Source organism: Phaseolus vulgaris, chromosome 3 (genome assembly GCF_000499845.2).
Source record: "Phaseolus vulgaris cultivar G19833 chromosome 3, P. vulgaris v2.0, whole genome shotgun sequence".
NCBI lineage: Eukaryota > Viridiplantae > Streptophyta > Magnoliopsida > Fabales > Fabaceae > Phaseolus > Phaseolus vulgaris.
In genome coordinates, this window is record NC_023757.2 from 13552524 (window position 1) to 13573657 (window position 21134).

Below are 21134 nucleotides of genomic sequence, written 5' to 3' on the forward strand. Positions count from 1 at the left end.
GAGAATTTAGACTCAGGGCTGCTGTGTGCTTTTGTAGAGAGGTGTCATGTAGAGACAAACAACTTTCATTTATCGGTTGGGGAGATGACCATCACTCTTGATGATGTGTTAAATTTGTTACATTTACCCATTGTCGGTCATTTTTACACGCAGAAAACCTTAGATGCAGATTCAACGAATGATTTATTGGTAGAATCCCTCCGTGTTGACCTTGGAGTTGCATATGAAGAAACAAGACACTGCTAGGGAGCTCATGTGCGCCTGAGTTGGTTAAGAGATGTGTACGAAGACGCATGCTCAAGGAGGCAGTGGACTATGGCTGCCAGAGCTTACTTACTTGACCTTGTCGGTTGCATTATCTTTGCCGACAAGAGTGCTACATCAGTTAGTCTGTTTTATCTTGGGTTTTTTGTTGATTTGAGGCTGACCGGGGGATATTCTTGGGCGTCGGCTACATCAACTCAAATGTATGAGCAACTAGGAGATTGTAGTTATACAAACACTAAACAACTAGCTGGTTATGCGACATTGTTGCAGGAGTGGATTTATGAGAACTTCCCGTCTATAGGGATGAGACGTATGCAAGCACTGTATTATGAAGACCAACCTTGGTGTAAGATGTATGATGCAGGAAAAGTTACTTCAATTGTTGTTGTTCGATCGCAGTTAGATACATTGACACTAGCTTCCATTCAGTTTTGTCCATACGACGAGCACATGGAAGAACGTCCATTCAAGTGGATTTCCTTATTCTATGGTTATTTGAGGCTTGGAAATTGGACACAATTGCACATGCCAAAACGTGTGTTGCGTTAGTATGGATATACACAGATCATCCCTCGCAACCCATCTGTACTTAAACATGGTGATCTGGATACAAATGAAATGGACCGTCGATGGTTATATTTCAATGATTATGTCATATATGATATGGCCATAACATTTTATCCTGACGCTTGCATTGAAGAGTACATATCTTAGTTTAGATCTGTATTACATCCATATGTGATTAATACGGAGGAGGATGAGCGTCCTGTACTGGTACCCTCAGATGCACGTGGCCACGGAGCAGTGCCAACTCATCCTCAGGAGTCACATCATTGTCTACACTTGACCTTCCAACATACGGCTGACCCACCATTGTCTCTGCCAAATCATGATTGTGAGAACCACAAATTAATTCAACCATCCACCATTGACCACCTTTGACTGGTTTGCCTCGCAATCTGAAAGGACACTCACACTTCCTACTTCCCGTTCGACTGATATCTACATCTTTTTTTATACTGTTTGTATTTACCTCATCTCTCACAACCTAACAATACGTAGGTCATCCTTCCCCGTTGTCTCGTCCATGTATCCGACCTTAATATAACAATAATAAACCCATAACTATAACCAACACTTCTTGCCCACTCTAACAGCTCATCTCGATCACGAAATACCTACAATAACATATGCCAAATTTTAAAATCATTCATAAAAAAAAAAAAACATTCACAACCCTGACATTGACCTACCTCATTTGTAGTAAATGTCTCACTACATTCATATGCCCTATGTTCATTATCTAACGCATTATAACTTATTGACTGCTCCATATCAACATCATCTAATACATCCCACACATCAATCTCCCCTATAATTCCCATGTATGAGTCTCATGTAACCATTGGACTGTTGGAAAAAAAAATAACACTTAGCTTCCGGATAAATAAATCCATAAGGCAAAAACAATCATTCTGCATCCAAAAATCCAGAAACCATTTAACCATTTTGGATATGTATATCCGAAATGCATAACATAATTTCGACTAATCATATCCGTAAGCCACTTTTCACCTATGAACCTGGGCGTTCAGAAGCTACAAAAACAAATGTTGAATTCTTACGGATTTCTATATCCAAAATTTGTTATAACTGCTTCCGGGTGCCTACATCCGAAATGCAAAAACCAGGCTTCTGGATGATGATATCTAGGACCTGCTCAGTTCGAACGAAACGCGAAAAACAACTTCAAATGTGTTCTTACCTCATTACCTTGGCAACCGCACCTTAGAGTGAAAACGTTTGTGCACAACCCCATTAAAACCACCTCTTTTGCAGCTCAAAGCATCACCAACAGAAAATCAAGTTCCTCTGCACCTCACCATTCACTATTTTTCAAAGTGAAGAAGAGAAGGACACAATGAAATTTTAAAAATTTCGTCGGGTGCCAGTCAAAATTGATCGGGTGCAAAAAGCAATTACCTTATTTTATGGGATAATGTTCACTTTTTTTATTGAATTATTTAAAATAAATAAAAAGTTAATACCGAAAATTAATTAGTATTTAAATTAATCACAAATTGGATATTATTAATTTTAAATAAAATAAAAAACAACTTAAATACATAATAAAAATATGTCTTTTTTATTCCTACTAAATTACACAATAAAAATGTGTTTATGTTGTGTTGTATTAAATACAGAAAAAAAAACTTATAATTGAAGGTAGGAGTGTGAGTCATAAATACACAAATAATGGGAAAGTCGGACACTGTACCTTGACAATATAACAAAAAAGTGTATTGTACATACGTGAAACATGCTCTTGCAAAAATTATGTTTTGTGAAAATGGGGGGTGTGGGAATAGCAAGGAGTGCGAAAGCAACATGCCCCAACATGTATTGTGATAATAACTTTTGGGCTGATTCTCCCTGCACCATATCATTTATGACTTGCACCCAACACACTTACGTGAAATGCTCATTTTGTCCTTAATGATTGTAATTTTTTGTCTTTTGGATATTTATATCTGTAAGTCAAATTACGAAGTTCTGAATATACAAATCTGGAACTAATATGTCACTTCCAGATTTTACCATTTTGAAGCTTATTTGGACAACATAAATGACCTTCTGGATATCAAGATCCGTAAGCAAACATAAATGAGTTCCAGATCTCAATCCTCAGCACCATTTACAACACACCATACTGGATATGAAAATTCGGAACTCATTATTCACTTTTGGATATGACCATTCGGAAGCTTAAATGAAATATGAAAATGATTTCCAAATTTCAAAATCAAGAATGTATAAAAATGACTTCCGGATATTGAAATCCATAAGCAAATGTGTGAAAATGGTAGAATGGGGTTTTAAAATTTTCGTAGGGTGTGAGTCAAAATTGATTGGGTGCGGGAAACAATTGCCTAACTTTTGTCTTCTTGCAAGGATCCACAATTGGGCTTAAAGACTGGATTATGCTTTTAGACAAATAAAAGGATATTTCTTCCTGCACCCATCATTCTTCTTCCTGCACCCCATCCTTTTTGAAATCCTAAAATTGTCTTTCGCATTTTATTTCAAAATGTAGCTTCCATGGAAGTGTGTGGGTCAGAGATGGGATTGTAGAGATTACTGCAACAAAGATTGAGCTCAAAAAAGGTACGATGGAGCTCCTGGTGTGTTAAGAAGGTTTTGTTGGTGGTTTGAGGTAAAATATGAGACGAACTGTACTCTTTTGAGTTGGATATGGTAACGTGGGTGTTTTTGAAAATGGGATTATGGAAATGAATTCTAGAATGGGAAAATGAATTCCAAAAGTAAAAATTTGTAAGGGAAAAAATACATTATGGAATGTGGTGCTCTAGAATGAAAAGTTATTTTTTCAGAATGGTGTTTTCGGAAATGAAGAAATCCATTCCAGAATGGGTGTTCCGTAATCCAACATTCTTTCCTCAGAAAAAACTTTCCAAGATCATTTTCGTCATTTAACATTTTTGATGGGGTGTAGGAAAAGAATGATGGTCTGCAGAAAGAAAAACTCCAAATGAAAACGTACTTTGAAGTTAGAACTCCTTGAACTTTTTATAAACATATCGGGATACCACATTTTATTATGAAAATAGAGCATTTCAAAATTTAAATGATTTAAAATATTCTCAACTGTAATTATCATTACTGTTCAAATAGATTAAGTTATTAAAACTAAAATATTTTAAAGAGATATTAAAATTTTCATTTTACATATTATAAAAATATTCTATTTATATAAAATTCTCATATCCTTTATCTTTTTGTTCTCTTTTATTCTATTGTATAATATTAATTTATTAAATAGTTATAACTGAATACGATTCAAGTGATAAACTTTGTACATGTAGTGCAACTTGTTCAAACCGATAACTATCCTTTTTAATTAATAGTATATAAACTAATTATTGTTAACCTTTTTATACTTTTATTTAATGACAGATGATTATGTATAGTAAGTTTATTACATTTTATAATAGTCATTTTAAATTTTCATTATAAAAAATATTTGATTGATTAGTAGTGTACACATTTTAAATTAATAATTCTCTATAATAAGAAAATACTCGATCTAATAGACTAGGGATTGACTTATATAATTAAAATTCTGAAAGCCTTAATATTGAGATCATAATAGTTACATGACTTTCGATTTTACATGTTATGTGACAAGTCCGAGATTACCAAAATGACTTAAAAGGAGTTTGAAATTTATTGATTGAAACTTGATCTCAAATTAATTGTACTATGTGTTTAATTAGGGGATATTTAACGCAATCTAAGTTTATGTTTTGGATTGAGGTGAAGTCCTGGTGTTGCACCCAGAGTATATTTTTGTACTTAAAATCAAAAACTGAAATGCAATAAAGTTTCTATAAATCAAGTAAACACAATACCATCTCATCATAATTACCAAGAGAAATTAAGCCATCATTAGCAAGGGGTTGGAAAATAATACATAAACTTTGCTTCTTTACTTATCATTCAAAATTAAGTTTAGAGAGCATTGAGAAGTACTTTTAGACGCTGCAACGCTTGTATTAATGCAATAAGTGTTACTAAAATTAAAAATAAAGAGGCGTGGAGCAGTGAGCATTGGAATATACTCTGCTCTCTCAGTTTTGGAAAACCAAATCCTCTGCTGAGTTCTGACCACAAAAGCAGAAGGAAAAAGACAAATTGGAAATTTTGTTTTAAAAAAAATATAAGCAGGCAGAAAGGAGAAAGGAGGGAGGCATAGCCCCACTTGCAGATAGCGAGTAGGGAAAAGTCAGAAAAACAATTATAAATACATTCTGATAAAGCATTGGAGGAACAGAACAAAACAATGGCATTTCATCACGCTACCACACTAACCAATCTACTCTTAAATCCTAAGTTGTAGCCACAAACAGGTACACCTTTTTCAGTTACACACAAACATAGCCTCCTCCTAAACTAAACTTAGCACAGCACCAGTGGTAAACTAAATAATAAATAATTCACATATTATATCACCATGTATATACGGTGGAAGCCAGAAAAAATGAAGAATAGAAGGAAAATGAGAAGAACTAGTGAGAGGCTACAACGCTTTTCTTGCTGAAGAGGCTGCGCAGGTTAAAAAGCTTACCCCCTACATTGCCATGAGCTGGGTTACTGTTCCCACTGTTACTGTCACTGCGAGGGATGTTATCAGAACCGCCTCTGACTCCAATGCCACTATTCTCGTCACTTCTACAGGTCAAGTCATGTCGGTAACCGATGCACATTGGGACATTCAAATTCAAAACCTTTGTTTCTGGGTTGCCCGAGCCGCCGCTCAGTTTGCTCCGGCGACTTTTCGGTTTCATGTCGTGGTTGAGAGGCCAAGCTTCTGGATTCTTCGCCCGGCGGACCTGCCAGACTGGGCTGCTCCTTCCTAGATGGACTCCGCTCCGGCCCGGGCTGCTGGGCCACTTCCTTGACTTGGACTCTCCTGCCGAATTGCTCCGCGAGCACGGCGCGCTGTTCGCTTTGCGGGTCGCCGGAGCGAATATTTTGGGTCGGGTGCCCGCGTTGCCCGCGGACCTGCTCCGGGAGAATGGCCATATGTTGATGTTGAGCTCCGCTGAAGAGGCGACGCCGTTTTTTTTCTCTTTCTTCTTAGCGTCGGTGCTGCTTTCTGCGTTTTTCTTCTTGAAAATGTCTTTCCAGCGCTTGGACGCGGTGGCAGTGGCGGCGGAAGTGGAAGTGGAGTCGGTTAGAGGCGGGGACGGTTCCGGGTCGGGTGGGTAGTGGGGTTGGTGGGGTTTGTTCAGGAGGTGGAGAGGAAGGAGGACCCCGTTGACGAAGAGTTGATCTGCGGAGAGAATGTGAGGTTGTGGGAAAGAGGGGTTTCGAACCATCCAGAACTCGAATTCTGGCGAGGCACAAGGGCTGGTTCTGGTTCTGGTTCTTCCGGGTGAGTAGGGTTTTTTGGTGTCCATGGAGATTCGGAGAGTGAGATGTGAAGGTGGTGAAGCTGTTACCAATATATCGGCTTTTGAAGAGTTGGTGTGTGGGATGTGAATGTGCTGAGAGAAAGGAAAGTGTTTTCAATTGTTTTTACTATGCAAACTCCTTAAATTCTATTCTTTTTAATAAAAAATAAAATCACTTATAAAAAATACATTAACATGATGTAAAATCCCTTATTTAATATTTTTGAAATAAATTTATAAATGAGATGATGTGTAAAAAATAAAATAAATAATATGGAATGAGTTAAATAGGCTTAGAAGGTTAGGGCTATTTTGGGTGCAGGCAAGGCCATGTATGACATAAAAGCATGCCATTTGGCATATAATAATTGGTTGGAAAGAGGATAATTAATATGTATTTAATAAAACAAGTGAACCATAGTTATGCTAAAGCTTTGGGGGCACGCACCTACCCCACTCTCATCTGCTTCTACTGTGCTTATTTCAGGATGTGACATAACATTATCTTTTCTCTTTTCTTAAAACCTCCACTAATATTTTATCTCTCATATATATATATATATATATATATATATATATATGTGTGTGTGTGATTAAGAACTTTATTATATATATATATATATTGAAAGAAGTGAACTTATCAAATAAATTTTAAAATTTGAAGGTTTTTTTTTTCCATTTTAACTAAAATACTAAAAAATTCTACTTATAGTTTTAGAAACCGTGTTTGGAATTAATATAATTTTAGCAAGAATTTTACTCACACTGTGCACTTTAGAATAGGAAAAGTTATGGTGCGTTGCACCTTCTTAACATTTACAATTTCAACAAATGAAATTATGCCCCCATGAGAATCTAATAACGATGGATTAATACGATTATGTATAAAACATTTTAAAACTAAAAAGTGACATTATTTTTTAAATCATATTGGATAAAATCAGAAATAATTCATGAAGAAAATGATATTTTTAATATGGTTATGTCAACTTTTTAAACTATTTTAGAACAAGAAAATCTACTCTCTAACAATATATAGAATTATTGATAAGCGTTTCTATATGTTCTTTTTTTATTTATTTTGTTATACAAAATTATATAGGTTAATTCTCATGTTTTGAAAAAGACATCACAATGTTTTATAAACTTGCTTAAATTATAATAAAAATACGTATAACAAAACTTGTAAAAAAATGATTTTATTAACATCTTTATATTATATCAAACTTATAAATATTATATATATAATTAATAAGTTACATTTTGTTGACAAATATTTGATCTTTCTTGACAAATATATAATTATTTTTATTTTCTTGTATTATCGTTATGAATTTCACTATATCTTCAGTCTAAAGTGAATTTGGTTAAGTGTATTATGTAAAATTAGATGTGAAAACTAATTTTACAGTTACAAACTTTGTTAATAGAAATTTATCCTCTTTCATTTTATTATGATATTTTGATAAAAAAATACTTTTAAAAAAAATAAACTTTAAACTTAACTCAATTTTATAAAATAATATCTACATTTTTTTTATACAATCAAATATTTTTGTATATAACATGAATATATTATAAATATATTAAAATAGAGAAAAAAAGGTTGAATCTGAATTCCAGAAGCAATGCATATATGGGTACTGAGTTGTAGAATAATGTCATATCAAGAATATGAGGAGACAAAAGAGAGTGTCCAATTGGTGAGTCTTGACTTTTATGCCTATTATTACACACCAATGATGCTCTGCTCAAAATTTTCATCTGCATTTACGTTCTTGTCACATATTTATCATTTCTGTCCTTGAATTCAAAATTTTCCCAAGATGTTATTGAAATTTTGAGTTGAATAGTACAATTTATGTGTGCAATAAAACTGAGTATATAAAACAAATCAATCATTAAACTGTGAAATGGGGAGATGGGATGGGGGTGGATACATCAAAATGAGATTGTCATGTAGTGGCAGAGAAGTGCCTAAGAAGAAACCTTAGAAGAAACCCAATCGTAAATGGGCTCCAGCTGAAGCCCATTTCTTTCGTAAAATATAAAGTGGGACCATTACTAGTGGACACAGAAGTGGGGCCCACCAAAAGTACGTGGAAGGTAGTGTTAATGGCCTTTGTTTGTTTGTTTGGAGGCAAAAAGGAGTCATGTGATGCGCAGGAAAAAAACAATACCATTTTTCTCTTATGCTTTGTTTTTAGTAAGGGAGAAAGTGGATTTAAGATAATTTAAAGAAAAAATATAAAGAAAGTCAAGATGTTTGGATTAAGTAAATATAGTGAAAAGTATAGGAAAAGTTTGTGAATGATATGATGAATGTGATTGAAATTATATTTTTTAAATTGATAAAAATGTAAATTTACAAATTTATTATTATATTTAAAAATTCTTAAAAAGTTAATTTTATTTATTTCTTTATAAACTATAATTATTTTTCATTAAAATATTTATAATTATAAATATTTGATAAAAAATTATTTTTATATTAAATAAAATTATTATTTTTATTTTTACTCTTTTGTAATTAATATAATTATTATTTTTATCATTAAAACATATTTTTATATTTTTTCTATATTTATAATTTATTATATATAAAATATGATTAATTATGTTCTTTAATAATAATTATTTTTTACAGTTTTGATTATATTTTTTATATTTAAATTATAATTTTATTTAAAATAAAAATAAAAACTATTTTATTTACAATAATTTTTCAACTTTCTTGCTACACAATAAATCATGACCTTTCTTTTGCTGATAAACAAACACTTCCTTATGGATAAATTCTAGTGTTATAAATTTATTAATAAAATGTGTAATAATAATAACTATTATTTTTCTCTTATAAATAATTAATGGAAATACAAAGTTACTTTTTACCATTTATAAAATAAATTAGTTATCAGTTATATCAATAAATAGGAACTTTTTGTGAGAGAGTCATCTCCAAAGTTTTATTGCATGATATATTAGTTTAAAACAAATTATACTTTTTACTTTCATTTTTACATGCATGAGTATAATTTTTCAAACCTTTATAATTTTTAACTATAGTGTAAAATTAACAAACTTATTATATATATTCTAATTTATGTATTTGATAATGTAAAAAGTTTTTACACTATCAACTATATACTCATAATTTTGTGAATAATATGAGTGATTATTATGTGTACTTGGAAAACAAAACCACAACTTTAAAGCTAACCCTAACTTAACATTGCATATTATGAAGACACATAATTAATTTAGATTAAATATTAGAAGTTGGCAACATTGGAAGAGATAGAGTTGATATGTGAAATTATATGTTAAGTGTAGGATTGTGATATTATTAGTGTAAGTTATGACTCACCTTTCCGTTTACTTGCCACAATCAATTGCAATCAATTGAAGGTTAATTGCCACAATCAATTGTAATCAATGGGAGGTTAATTGCCACAATTAATTCTCATCAAATGGAGGTTTCATACTACAATTAATTGTCATTAAAAGAAGGTTAATTACCATTAATTGTATTTATTATTGTTTTGGGGCTATTTATCTATTAGCCTAATAAGAATTCATTGTACTCCCAGTACCATTATAGTGGAAGTTTTGGCTCTCTCGCCGATGGTTTTTTACCTCTATTTAAAGGGATTTTCCACCTAAAAATTCTGGTATCATTCTCACTTTACTTGTTACTTTAATTTCTCATAATCTTTGGTTGAAATTATTACGCTTCCGTACACGATATCCCTACAAATTGGTATAAGAGCTTTTCGATAATTCAACCAGGATCTGTTGTTCAACAATGTTGAAGTTCGATATTGAGAAATTTGATGGTAAAATCAGCTTTGCTATCAGGTGAGTCCAGATGCTAGCTGTTCTCACCCATAATGGTTTAAAGAAAGTTCTGGCAGGTAAAATGACGAGACCAACCACTATGATGGAGGAGCAGTGGGATGAGATGGATGAAAAGGCATTGTCTGCAATTCAGTTATGCTTGTCCCGTGAGGTGTTGCGTGAGGTCATCAACGAGAAAACTACAACAGGCATATGGAGTAAATTGGAGTCTTTATACATGACCAAAAGTCTTGCAAACAAACTCCGGTTAAAGGAGCAACTCTTTAGACTCCGAATGTCTGAAGGTACTCCCATCCAATCTCACCTTGATGAATTTAATTCCATCATAATTGATTTGGAAAATTTGGATGTTAAAATTGATGATGAGGATAAAGTCGTTCTACTTATTGTTTCTCTACCACCCTCGCATCGACAATTCAAAGAAATTATGTTATATGGTAATTATCTTACCTTAAGCTTTGATGATGTCAAGACTAATTTACTAGCCAAAGAAAAATTTGATACTCAAATTCATTCTGAAAGTTCTGGTGAATGATTAGTAGTTAGAGAGAGAAACCAAGAGAAAGGTAGGAACAATAAGTATAAATCTAGGTCAAAATCTAGAGGCAAGAACTCCAAATATTGTCGTTATTGCAAGAAAAAGGGACACGAGATCTCTGAATGTTATAAATTGAAAAATAAGCAAGATAGAGAAAATAAGGGAAATGGTAAACAACCAGAAAAATTTCCCGAAGCTAGTATTGTTGAAACTGAATCTGATGGGGATTGTTTTGTAGCTTCCAACACTGAACAAAGGTCTAAAAATGAATGGATACTTGATTCTGGTTGTACTTTTCACATGTATCACAATAGAGATTGGTTTACCACATATGAACTAGTTTATAATGGTTTTGTTTTGATGGAAAACGATGCTCAATGCAAAGTTGTTGGTGAAGGAACAATCAAAATCAAGACACATGATAGACCAATTAAAATATTTGGTTGCCCACGTCATGTTATCTGATAAATCGCTCTCCTAACAGATTAATTGATTGCAACATTCTAGAAGAAGTTTGGTCAGGTAACCCTGTTGATTATTCTAATCTTAAAATATTTGGTTGCCCTGCTTATTCTCATGTAAACGAGGGAAAATTAGAACCTCGTGCTAAGAAGTGCATTTTCTTGGGTTATGGCTTTAGGGGTTAAAGGCTATCGTTTATATGACCCAGAATCTCACAAAGTAATTCACAATCGGAATGTGACTTTTAATGAAAATGCTATGCTCTCTTCTATAAAAGATACTGTCATTTCCTCAATTGATACAGGTGACCAGGAATATGCTCGAGAGAAGGTGGAGTTTGAGATTAAAACACCTGCTCATGAGGAAGACGTTCCCAATTCCTCCAGTACTCAAGGTGATCAAGTCACTGCTATTGATGGTACAAATGAACATTTGAGTCCACATTAGCAATGTCCACCTAAACGACGTGGGTTACCACAACCGTGGTCTATGGCTTAAGAACTTCCACAACAGAGACCAAGAAAACCGACTTAAAGATTAATTGCAGAATCTGCCAACATTGCTTATGCTTTAACTATTGCACAAGAGATGGGTGAAGAAGGTGAACCCAAGAATTACTCTGAAGCTATCTCTAATGACGACTCAACAAAGTGGATTGTTGCTATGCAAGAAGAAGTTGAGAGTCTTCTCAAAAACGAAACATGGGAATTGGTGAAGTTACCAAAAGGGAAACAAGTCATTAGTTGCAAGTGGATCTTTAAGAGAAAAGAAGGGATCCCTGATGTTGAAAGTACAAGGAATAAAGCAAGATTTGTTGTAAGAGGTTTTGATCAAGAGAAAGGTATTGACTTTAATGAAGTATTTTCTCCTGTCGTTCGTCATACTTCAATACGTATATTACTTGCTTTAGTTGCCTTGTATGATTTGGAGCTGGAACAGTTAGATGTGAAAACTGCTTTTCTTCATGGTAATCTTGAGGAAGAGATTTACATCCAGCAGCCTGAGGGGTTCGTTGTTCCTGGAAAGGAGAACCATGTATGTCGTTTGAAGAAATCTCTCTACGGCTTGAAGCAATCACCAAGACAATGGTATAAGAGGTTTGATTCTTTCATGGTTGGACATGGCTACTCCAGAAGTAGCTATGATAATTGTGTATATTTTCAAAAGACATCCGATGGGTCATTTATATACTTGTTGTTATATGTTGATGACATGTTGATTGCCGCAAGAGATAAATCTTTAGTTAACAAGTTAAAACCTCAGCTTAACAGTGAATTTGATATGAAGGACTTAGGTCCTACCAAGAAAATTTTAGGAATGAAGATCAACAGAGATCGTCAAGCTGGAAAAAAATTTCTATCACAAAAGAAGTATGTTCTTAAGATGCTTGACAAATTTGGAATGCGAGATTGCAAAGCTGTTAATACTCCAATTGTCGCCCACTTCAAGTTGTCATCAGATCAGTGTCCAAAATCAGACGAGGACAAAAGGCGCATGTCACATGTCCCGTATTCAAATGCAATTGGAAGTCTCATGTATGCTATGGTATGTACTAAACCTGATTTAGCTTATGTTGTTAGCATGTTCATGCATAATTCAGGCAAGGCACACTGGGAAACCGTTAAATGGATACTTCGTAATCTGAAAGGGTCTCCAGATCTTGGTTTGGTATTTGATCAACATAGAGCTAATTCCGGAGGAGCAGTTGGCTATGTTGATGCTGACTATGGTGGTGATTTAGATCGGAGAAGGTCATTTTCAGCTTACATTTTTACCCTATGTGGGTCTGCTATCAGCTGGTATTCTTCACTTCAAGCCATTGCGGCTTTGTCCACCACTGAAGCAGAATATATTGCTGCTACAGAAGGTATGAAAGAGGCTATATGGCTTTGAGGCTTGGTAAGTGAACTTGGTCTTCAACAAGATGTTCTTGTTATATTTTGTGATAGTCAGAGTGTTGTCCACTTAACCAGGAACAACAAGTATCACTCAAGGACCAAGCACATTGAAATTAAACACCATTTTATCCGAGACATTGTTGATACAGGAGATATAATTGTTGAAAAAATTCATACGGCCGAAAATCCTGCAGACATGTTGACCAAGCCACTTCCATCGGCTAAGTTCGATCATTGCCTGAACTTAGTTGGTATTATCCATACTTAATCAAGGCTTCATGGTGAGAGAATGTTCTAGTCAAAGGCAAGTCAAGGTGGAGATTTGTGGGTTATGACTCACCTTTCCGTTTACTTGCCGCAATCAATTGTCATCAAATGGAGGTTAATTGCCACAATTAATTGTCATCAAATGGAGGTTTCTTACTACAATTAATTGTCATTAAAAGGAGGTTAATTACCATTAATTGTATTTATTATTGTTGTCTCTTAGAATCACTATATATAGTGGTTTCCTTCAAGCAATGTAACACACAAAAATAGCAACACACACTTCCTTCCTCTCTCTTTTCCTATACTCTCTATTTCTGCTCTTGGGTGTAAGTGTTTAACCCATATAGAGAGAATTTGTTTTGGGGCTATTTATCTATTAGCCTAAGAGGAATTCATTGTACTCCCAGTACCATTATAGTGGAAGTTTTGGCTCTTTTGCCGGTGGTTTTTTACCTATATTTAAAGGGATTTTCCACCTAAAAATTCTAGTATCATTCTCACTTTACTTGTTACTTTAATTTCTCATAATCTTTAGTTAAAATTATTACGCTTCTGCGCACGATATCCCTACAATTAGTTTGTCATTTAGTCTTTAGTAGTATACTATAGTTTGAGAAGCATGCAATGAGTTGAAACTATGGACATATATTCATATACTATAATTTATATTTATTTTCATGTTTTTCTTTGCTTTCCAACCATGCCTGCTTTGTTGATGCTAAATTTGAAACGACTTCGAAGTCTGATAAACACTTGGGGAACCATAATTGTCTTGAATCCTCCTATGTAGTTTTTTTTATAAACAACTGTACAAACTCCGAAATAGTATTGATTCAGCCACCTTCTACATATCTTGAGTTTCGCAAAAGGTGAATATATATTTTCATCGACTAAAACAAAACCTACATAAACTTATATTTCATTAGTTATGGTTACATAATGTGTTGTGACATTACAGTTTAGTTATCTTGGTTGTTAATAACAATAAGCTAACATTATATTTTGAAAATACTTTGCATTTTTGCATTTATCTTTTTGGATTTTTCTCTTCTCATCTTGGCAGGTAATTTTTTGTCCTCAACCGATAACGTGTTTATGGAAAAAAACATTTAAGTAAGTAATCCATGCAAATAGATGTAGCTATTAAATATTAAATAATCATAAATCAATCATATGCTCTTTTGGATTTATCCTAGGGATGCGGATGTGTGTGTTTTACTACAAGTTGTGAAACCTTATTACAAAGGTTGTCAATTATATTATATCCAACTAAATTTTTAAAAATAAATTTATTGTTAGAGATTGTTTAAATGATATTTATAAAAAATTGATTTTATAAGCTTGAGTTAGACTTGTTCACTTATCCTTACAAGAAAATCATTAAATAGAAACCAATTTTAAAAAAATAATAATAATTAGTTGCTATAGTGACTGATTTAAAGACCTTTTTAAAAACTATTAATTTCTATTATTGGTGAATGTTTTTGCTACCAAATTTAGAATCTAAATAATTGATTGTTAAAACCTTGGTAGCTAATTAAATACCAATTTAGAAACTATTAATCAATAATAGAAACTAATTTAGAAACCAATACTTTTTTTTTTAATTTTAAAATAGTCTCTTTTGTTTCTAAAATTTGTTTCTATTTAATGATTTTATTGTAGTATATAAATGTGAAGACCATTTAAAACATATCCTAACAAAAGTTTATTGAATTTATAAGAGTGTCTTAATACAAGTTGTTAACAAGGTCTTGACGTATGGAGAATATTATAGATATAATGATTATAATTAGTATAAAAAGTATATATTTTTTTAGGGGAGATAAGAATTTTACAGGGACATAAAACTTATAGAAGTGTAAAGATTATGATCCCTCTCTCATTAGACATAGGACACTTAAAATGGAAGAAGCAAAGCTAGGCATTGGGGACAGCATAGGAGAAAGGACCTATATATATATATATATATATATATATATATATATATATATATATATATATGGTTTGGGAGGCTAGGCTATCTCGGAGGACATGGCTCCCAAAACTAAACCTTGGTCTTTTTCAATTGCCTCTCTCCATAATTACCATATTCACTTTGATTCTCTTGTTCCCCCTTTCACCATTATCTTCTTCTTTCTTTCTAATTCAATTCAATATTCATTTCTCAATGACTTTATGCTTTCATTCTTCTTTCTTGTGTTGTTAGTTACGATGTGATGGTCACCAACCAACCATCTTAATGCCCATTAACCTCACAACCAACTATCATTCGCTCCCCTACCTTTGGGGGAAAATGGGGAAATCACATGTTAGCCATTAACCATTTGGGGAACATCAAACACTTTTTTAATTTGTTCTTTAGGTGTTCACTTCTTAAGTACAATGCTTTGGAACTTGTTCTCTTCTTACTACTATTTTAATCCTTAAATTTCTCGATTAAAATACTGCTTTTGTTTACAATGACTTCAATTTAAGATTATTGTAAATATTGTGCTTCGTATTCTCACTGTGAAGCTTATTATTCAAATTCACCCATAGACAAGCAATGCATATCTTGAGCTAAACTCTCAACAATCATACAGATTTTGAATTTCCTGCAATGTTTGCAATCAGTATCGATGTTTGGTGTTTGAATAATTAGGATTCAATGTTTTAGATTTTCATAATTAATGATATCACTAAATCTGACTCTTCACATGGAATCAAATCTCAGTTGTTCAGTTTTGATAAGATTTACCCAACACTATCAACATGAGTAGAGACTAAATTTTTTGAAAGACAGATGCTATAAGTCCTAAATTTATCAATTTGTATTTAATTCAGGAATAAAACGTTTCCGTATTTTAAACAGTTATATCTATGTTCTAAAGAATGTTTGCATATTAAATTCAATTTATCTGACGAAATATGAAACCATTTAATAAAAATGTTATGAAGATTTGTAAATCACTTACAAGTTTTAGTTTAATGGTTTAATTATTTTAAATGTTTAATCACAACGAGAAAGATTAAACTATTCTTAAAAGAGATAAGGAATGAATCAAACTCATACAATAATCATACATAAATAGTGATCAACATTGAATATTATTTAATGACTTAAAATTGTGATATTTAAAAAAGTGGGTGATAACAGAAAATGGTTTGTGTTGAGAAAATTATTATTATTATTATTCAATAATTGTAGCTAAGACAAAACAAAGGGAAAAAGTCACGATAATGAAGGGCAAAAGTCTAATGATTTACCTGTTTCAATTGGTGGGTAGCAAAAAATAAACTCAAGACTATCACTTTCACTTTCACTTTCAGTAATGCATCATTATTCATTTGCTACAGTCATCTTTTCAATCATATTTCTCAACAACTCTTTTGCTTTTTTATTGGTACTATGAATGAAATAAACTACTGTAGTAACAACAAACAGTAGGATCTGCATCCATAATTTCATATTATTTGTTCATCGTACCATGTCTAAACTAGTGTAGTTCTTCAATGTTGGAGAAGAGATGCAGAAAATTAATGGTATTGGCAAGTGGTAAAGATCAATAGTAAAATCAACACAAAGAAAGAACTTTTATAACATTACAAAAGCAACACTAAAATTATCTTAGGCTCCATCGATTATTGTGTTTTTTATATTTCATATAACACACGTTTCTCATAAAATAAAATAATTAGATATTAATTTCTGAAACTAAGAAAACCTGATTATTTTACTTGAAAATATATGTCAATCACTTTAATTCAAAAAAGTACACGACTTAAGTTATAATATTAACATAAAACGTGTTTTCTTTCGTGAATTGTTTAAAAAAAAATAAAAACATGAGAATGTAATATACTCAAATATTGCTTATTTCTAAAAAGGTATTTTTGTTATATTTTCATTTCGATAGAGAGGATGAAAATGTGATACATTAATTTAGAGAGAGAGAGAATTATATTTAATGTTGGAAAATATTTTGAACAATATTAATTTATAAAAGGCCATATTTATGAAAAATAATTTATTAGATATAAATTATACAAAAAAACAAACGCATCAACCTTATTTTGTCAATGTCAATGAAATCCATCTGAATGGGACAGTCCTTGCTCCATGCACAAATAACAGGAAAGACCTTGTACTGTTTTTGTACCTTCTTTTATTGTAAAAGTGGGATAAAAAAATAAAACTTTCTTTTTCTCCTTATAGCACAGAAAATAAGTAGGTGATTAGATGCAAAAGTAAACTATATAGAAATTACACTTAAAAATAAAAGAAGGGTTTTATTACAAAGGATTATTTATTTATATTTTTCTTCCTTACGGAGATGCTATACATATTTTTTTTTAAACTATATTTTGATCAGTAATGAAGAGGTATTATCGTGTGTCATTGTGAATCCTGATAAAAGCTAATTGATTTAGTTGTGGTGGTTTGATTTGTTTGAAGAAAAATATTAATTTGACAATTTCAAATTGATATGCTCTTAGAATTGTGATTTAGCCAATACAGTATAAAATTATTCTATTTTAATAAAATATTGTTTTTTATAATCTGGTAAATAATTGTTAAAATATGAAGAGTCTTAAAAATGAGAAAAGTATAATAGATATGTGATGTGCAATGGTGATTGTTTGAGTACAGGAGCAGCATGGTTGTGTCTGAATGTATGATTGTGTATAAAGGAATAGAGAAAGATAGATGCGTTTTTATGTACACTGTCACCTATTGACGGTAAAACGTCTACTTTATTGTCTGCCAAACATTTTTGCCCTTCACCCAACTTCACCTCACCATCTTTATCATCCACTTCTTTCAAAGCTACCCAACTTTCTTCATCTAAATTTCATCATGCATATACTATGTCCTATATATACAATATCCTACTTAGGCTTAGCTGTGATTTCAATGCATGTTATCAATCTTATCACTCCTAATAATATTTGTATTCCACTGTTAAGTTATGAGCTGCTATTTTAAATTCAACATCTCAGATATCTTCAAGAATAATAGATTCATTGTCCTAGATATATCTTTCAGTTTATCTTAGATAAGATTAGTTTACATTTTATAATAATTTTATCTCTTAGATCACATTTTATTTCTATATTTACAAATACATATATGTTATTGTCTAAAAAGTTGAATAATACATTTTATTTATTAATTTTTTCTCTAATCACATTATATTGTATATTTTGTCTACGAGCATGATAAACTTTAGTGTTATTAAATGAGCATGACCCATTAGTAAATGATATTTGAATTCTTTCTATATTTTATGTCAAATTGAGTATTAATGAAATTTAATTAAGTCATTATGCAATGTAAATAAGTAAAGTTATGATAAATAACCAAGGTGGTGGATCTTTGACTTTTACAAATTTCATGTATTTGGAAACGCATTGTCTGGACATCACCAGAGTATGTCTTGCAAATGTTTGGTCTTTCTATTATTATGAATGAGAAAAAGTACTCTTAAACTTATATGTTATTTCTGTGCACAGATTAGTAATACTATATATTTTTTTAACATAACCACATTGGTCTAATATTACATTTAGTGTTTATTTCTTTTTGTTATAAAAGAGTATTCCTCCTTTTGGATTAGGGGATGGCCTGTAGCGCGGACGAATTATTGGGTGGCCACCCCGTTTGGTTCTGTGGGGGGGAGAGAGTGAGGGTGAGGGTGAGTGGAAATGAGAGTGTTTTTTGGGTCATCTGAAATATGAGGAGAAAGGAGAGTGGAAAGCATGGAAAGCCACGTAGGATTGGTTGAATGACAATGGCGCCCTTATTCACGTTACACAACATTAACCTCTTTTACTTTGCATTAGAAGCTAATGAAGCAAATACCACATCTGTCTAACCTTCACACAAAGAGTTGCATTGATATAGGGTGCTCGGAGAGGGTCTTCAGTGAGAATAGAGGTAGGAGAGTGAGTTTGGTAGTTCATGTTTGCCTTGGGTTACATTTTTATTTATTTATTTTAGTTTGAAGCATAATCAATTATTATTGAAAAATAAGGCACTACATAATCGATTATGTAGTTAAAAACAGTTCATAATCGATTACAGTGCTCACATAATCGGTTATTTGAGAATTTTTGGGAACCATAATCGATTATAGGACGTGTGTTATTTTGACCATAATCGATTATGTATTATGCATTAGTTTTTGAACTACAAACATAATTGATTATGTCTATGGATAATTGATTATGTGACTTTTTTTTAAGGGAAGTGATAATCAATTATGTTCATAGTTTTCCAGATTTATGATTTTTTAATTTTTTTTAAATATTTTTTTAGGGACAATTTGACAACTACTTAATATTCATTCTAAATATCTATTTTCTTTTTAAAATATATTCATTTTGTTATTCATAATAATGAAAATCATTATTAAAATTAATTTTATATATATTTATATATATATATATATATAACATAACATAATTTAAAAAATCATATATAATATTAAAATTATGTAAATAAATTAACTTAAGTAAAAAATAAATTTAAATTATTAAAATGTTAAATAATAAAATTATACTTAGATTTAAAATTATAATTCATGATTTCTTTCAATTTTACATTTTTTATTTATAAATGAAACTTAAAATTATTTTAATTAACTAAAATATGAAAAATGATTATTCATTATTTATTCTTTTTTTATATACAAGGGTAAATTTGTACTCTTACAAATTTTAATATTCAAAATAATTTATAATATTCTTACAACCATCACATCACTCACAAATTTCAATAAACTTTTCTCACACATCTACTCTAACATACCTCAATCCAAACAACCTCAACTTTTTTCACACTTCCACTTCCCTTACCCTCAACTTTTCACTCTCCCACAACCTCTAATCCAATCAAAGCCTAAATCTGTCGTCTAAATTATCTGCCGACACTAATGGCTACAAATTGTATTCAGTGAAGACAATCACGTGTCATATCTGTTTATCATAAAGACTGCGTTATCTTATCTTAACAAAGGTCTACTTAGTAGACCAGGCCACTCCCTTCCCTATTCACTCTCACTCATTACTTTAGCTTAGAGTTTAGTAGAGAGCACCAGAGGTTTCTATTCAGAGTTTAATCCAATATTATTCAAGAAAGCTGACCTGGCACAGAAGTTCCTCACCCAAATTACACAGAATGTATTCTTGATGGGGTTGCTTTCCATTCATCTTACTATTTTTTATACAGAATGTATAAAATTTCATTTTTTTCCATTCATGATATATGATCCAAGAATGACACCACATTTTGGAGAAGTAACCTCTATTGATATTGCATCAAAAAGATTTATTTGACTTGAATACAAGGAAATCTCTTTTCATCCCAAGCAGAAAAGAAAACCGAACTAGTCAGTTGCCACACCCAAAAGAAAAAATAAATTAACTCCGATTGTTACGCTTCTTACAAATATTCAAATAATTATGGATACAGAACAGTTGATTTTCAAACAAGCAGAAGTAAAACAATGAATTTCTGTCCATTTCCGCTTGTACTATATGAAATTTACATTCTTATTTGTTTAGAAATTTTTTTTACTAGCTACATTGAATTCATGCCAAAGTATATAAACCATCAAATCTAGAGTTCTAGGAATAATTTTGAAAATTATATTTCTGAAGAACAGCTATTACATTTCTCAAAAACTATTGAAAAATCTACTTGCATTAAGTCTAAATAAACTAATTCCTTCAAGTAGTTAGCTATAAGGATTTTTTTTAGTTGTAAATTGCGAGAATTTTAATACTCAGCGCCGAAACAGACCATTTAGTTTCCTGTGCAAACACAATCCACCTTATAATTCGCACTAAATTTACATCACTAATACGGTGGTACCTAAATGG

At 31.7% G+C, this 21134-nt stretch overlaps 2 protein-coding genes across 2 annotated transcripts; one reads left to right on the top strand and one right to left on the bottom strand.

The window, feature by feature from the left end:
- The first annotated feature begins 315 nt into the window (after positions 1-315).
- LOC137839144 (protein MAIN-LIKE 1-like) lies at positions 316-816 on the top strand. Its single transcript, XM_068648270.1, has one exon. The coding sequence runs from the start codon at positions 316-318 to the stop codon at positions 814-816; it is 501 nt and encodes a 166-aa protein (XP_068504371.1).
- Positions 817-5071: 4255 nt separating this feature from the next.
- Positions 5072-6353, bottom strand: LOC137806736 (uncharacterized). The gene has a single exon (XM_068606994.1). The coding sequence runs from the start codon at positions 6246-6248 to the stop codon at positions 5355-5357; it is 894 nt and encodes a 297-aa protein (XP_068463095.1). The 5' UTR covers positions 6249-6353; the 3' UTR covers positions 5072-5354.
- Between the last annotated feature and the right edge of the window lie 14781 nt (positions 6354-21134).

Bases quoted from the DNA above. Each gene is read 5' to 3' on its own strand.
- LOC137806736 (XM_068606994.1), bottom strand. From the start codon at position 6,248: ATGGACACCAAAAAACCCTACTCACCCGGAAGAACCAGAACCAGAACC.
- LOC137839144 (XM_068648270.1), top strand. From the start codon at position 316: ATGGCTGCCAGAGCTTACTTACTTGACCTTGTCGGTTGCATTATCTTT.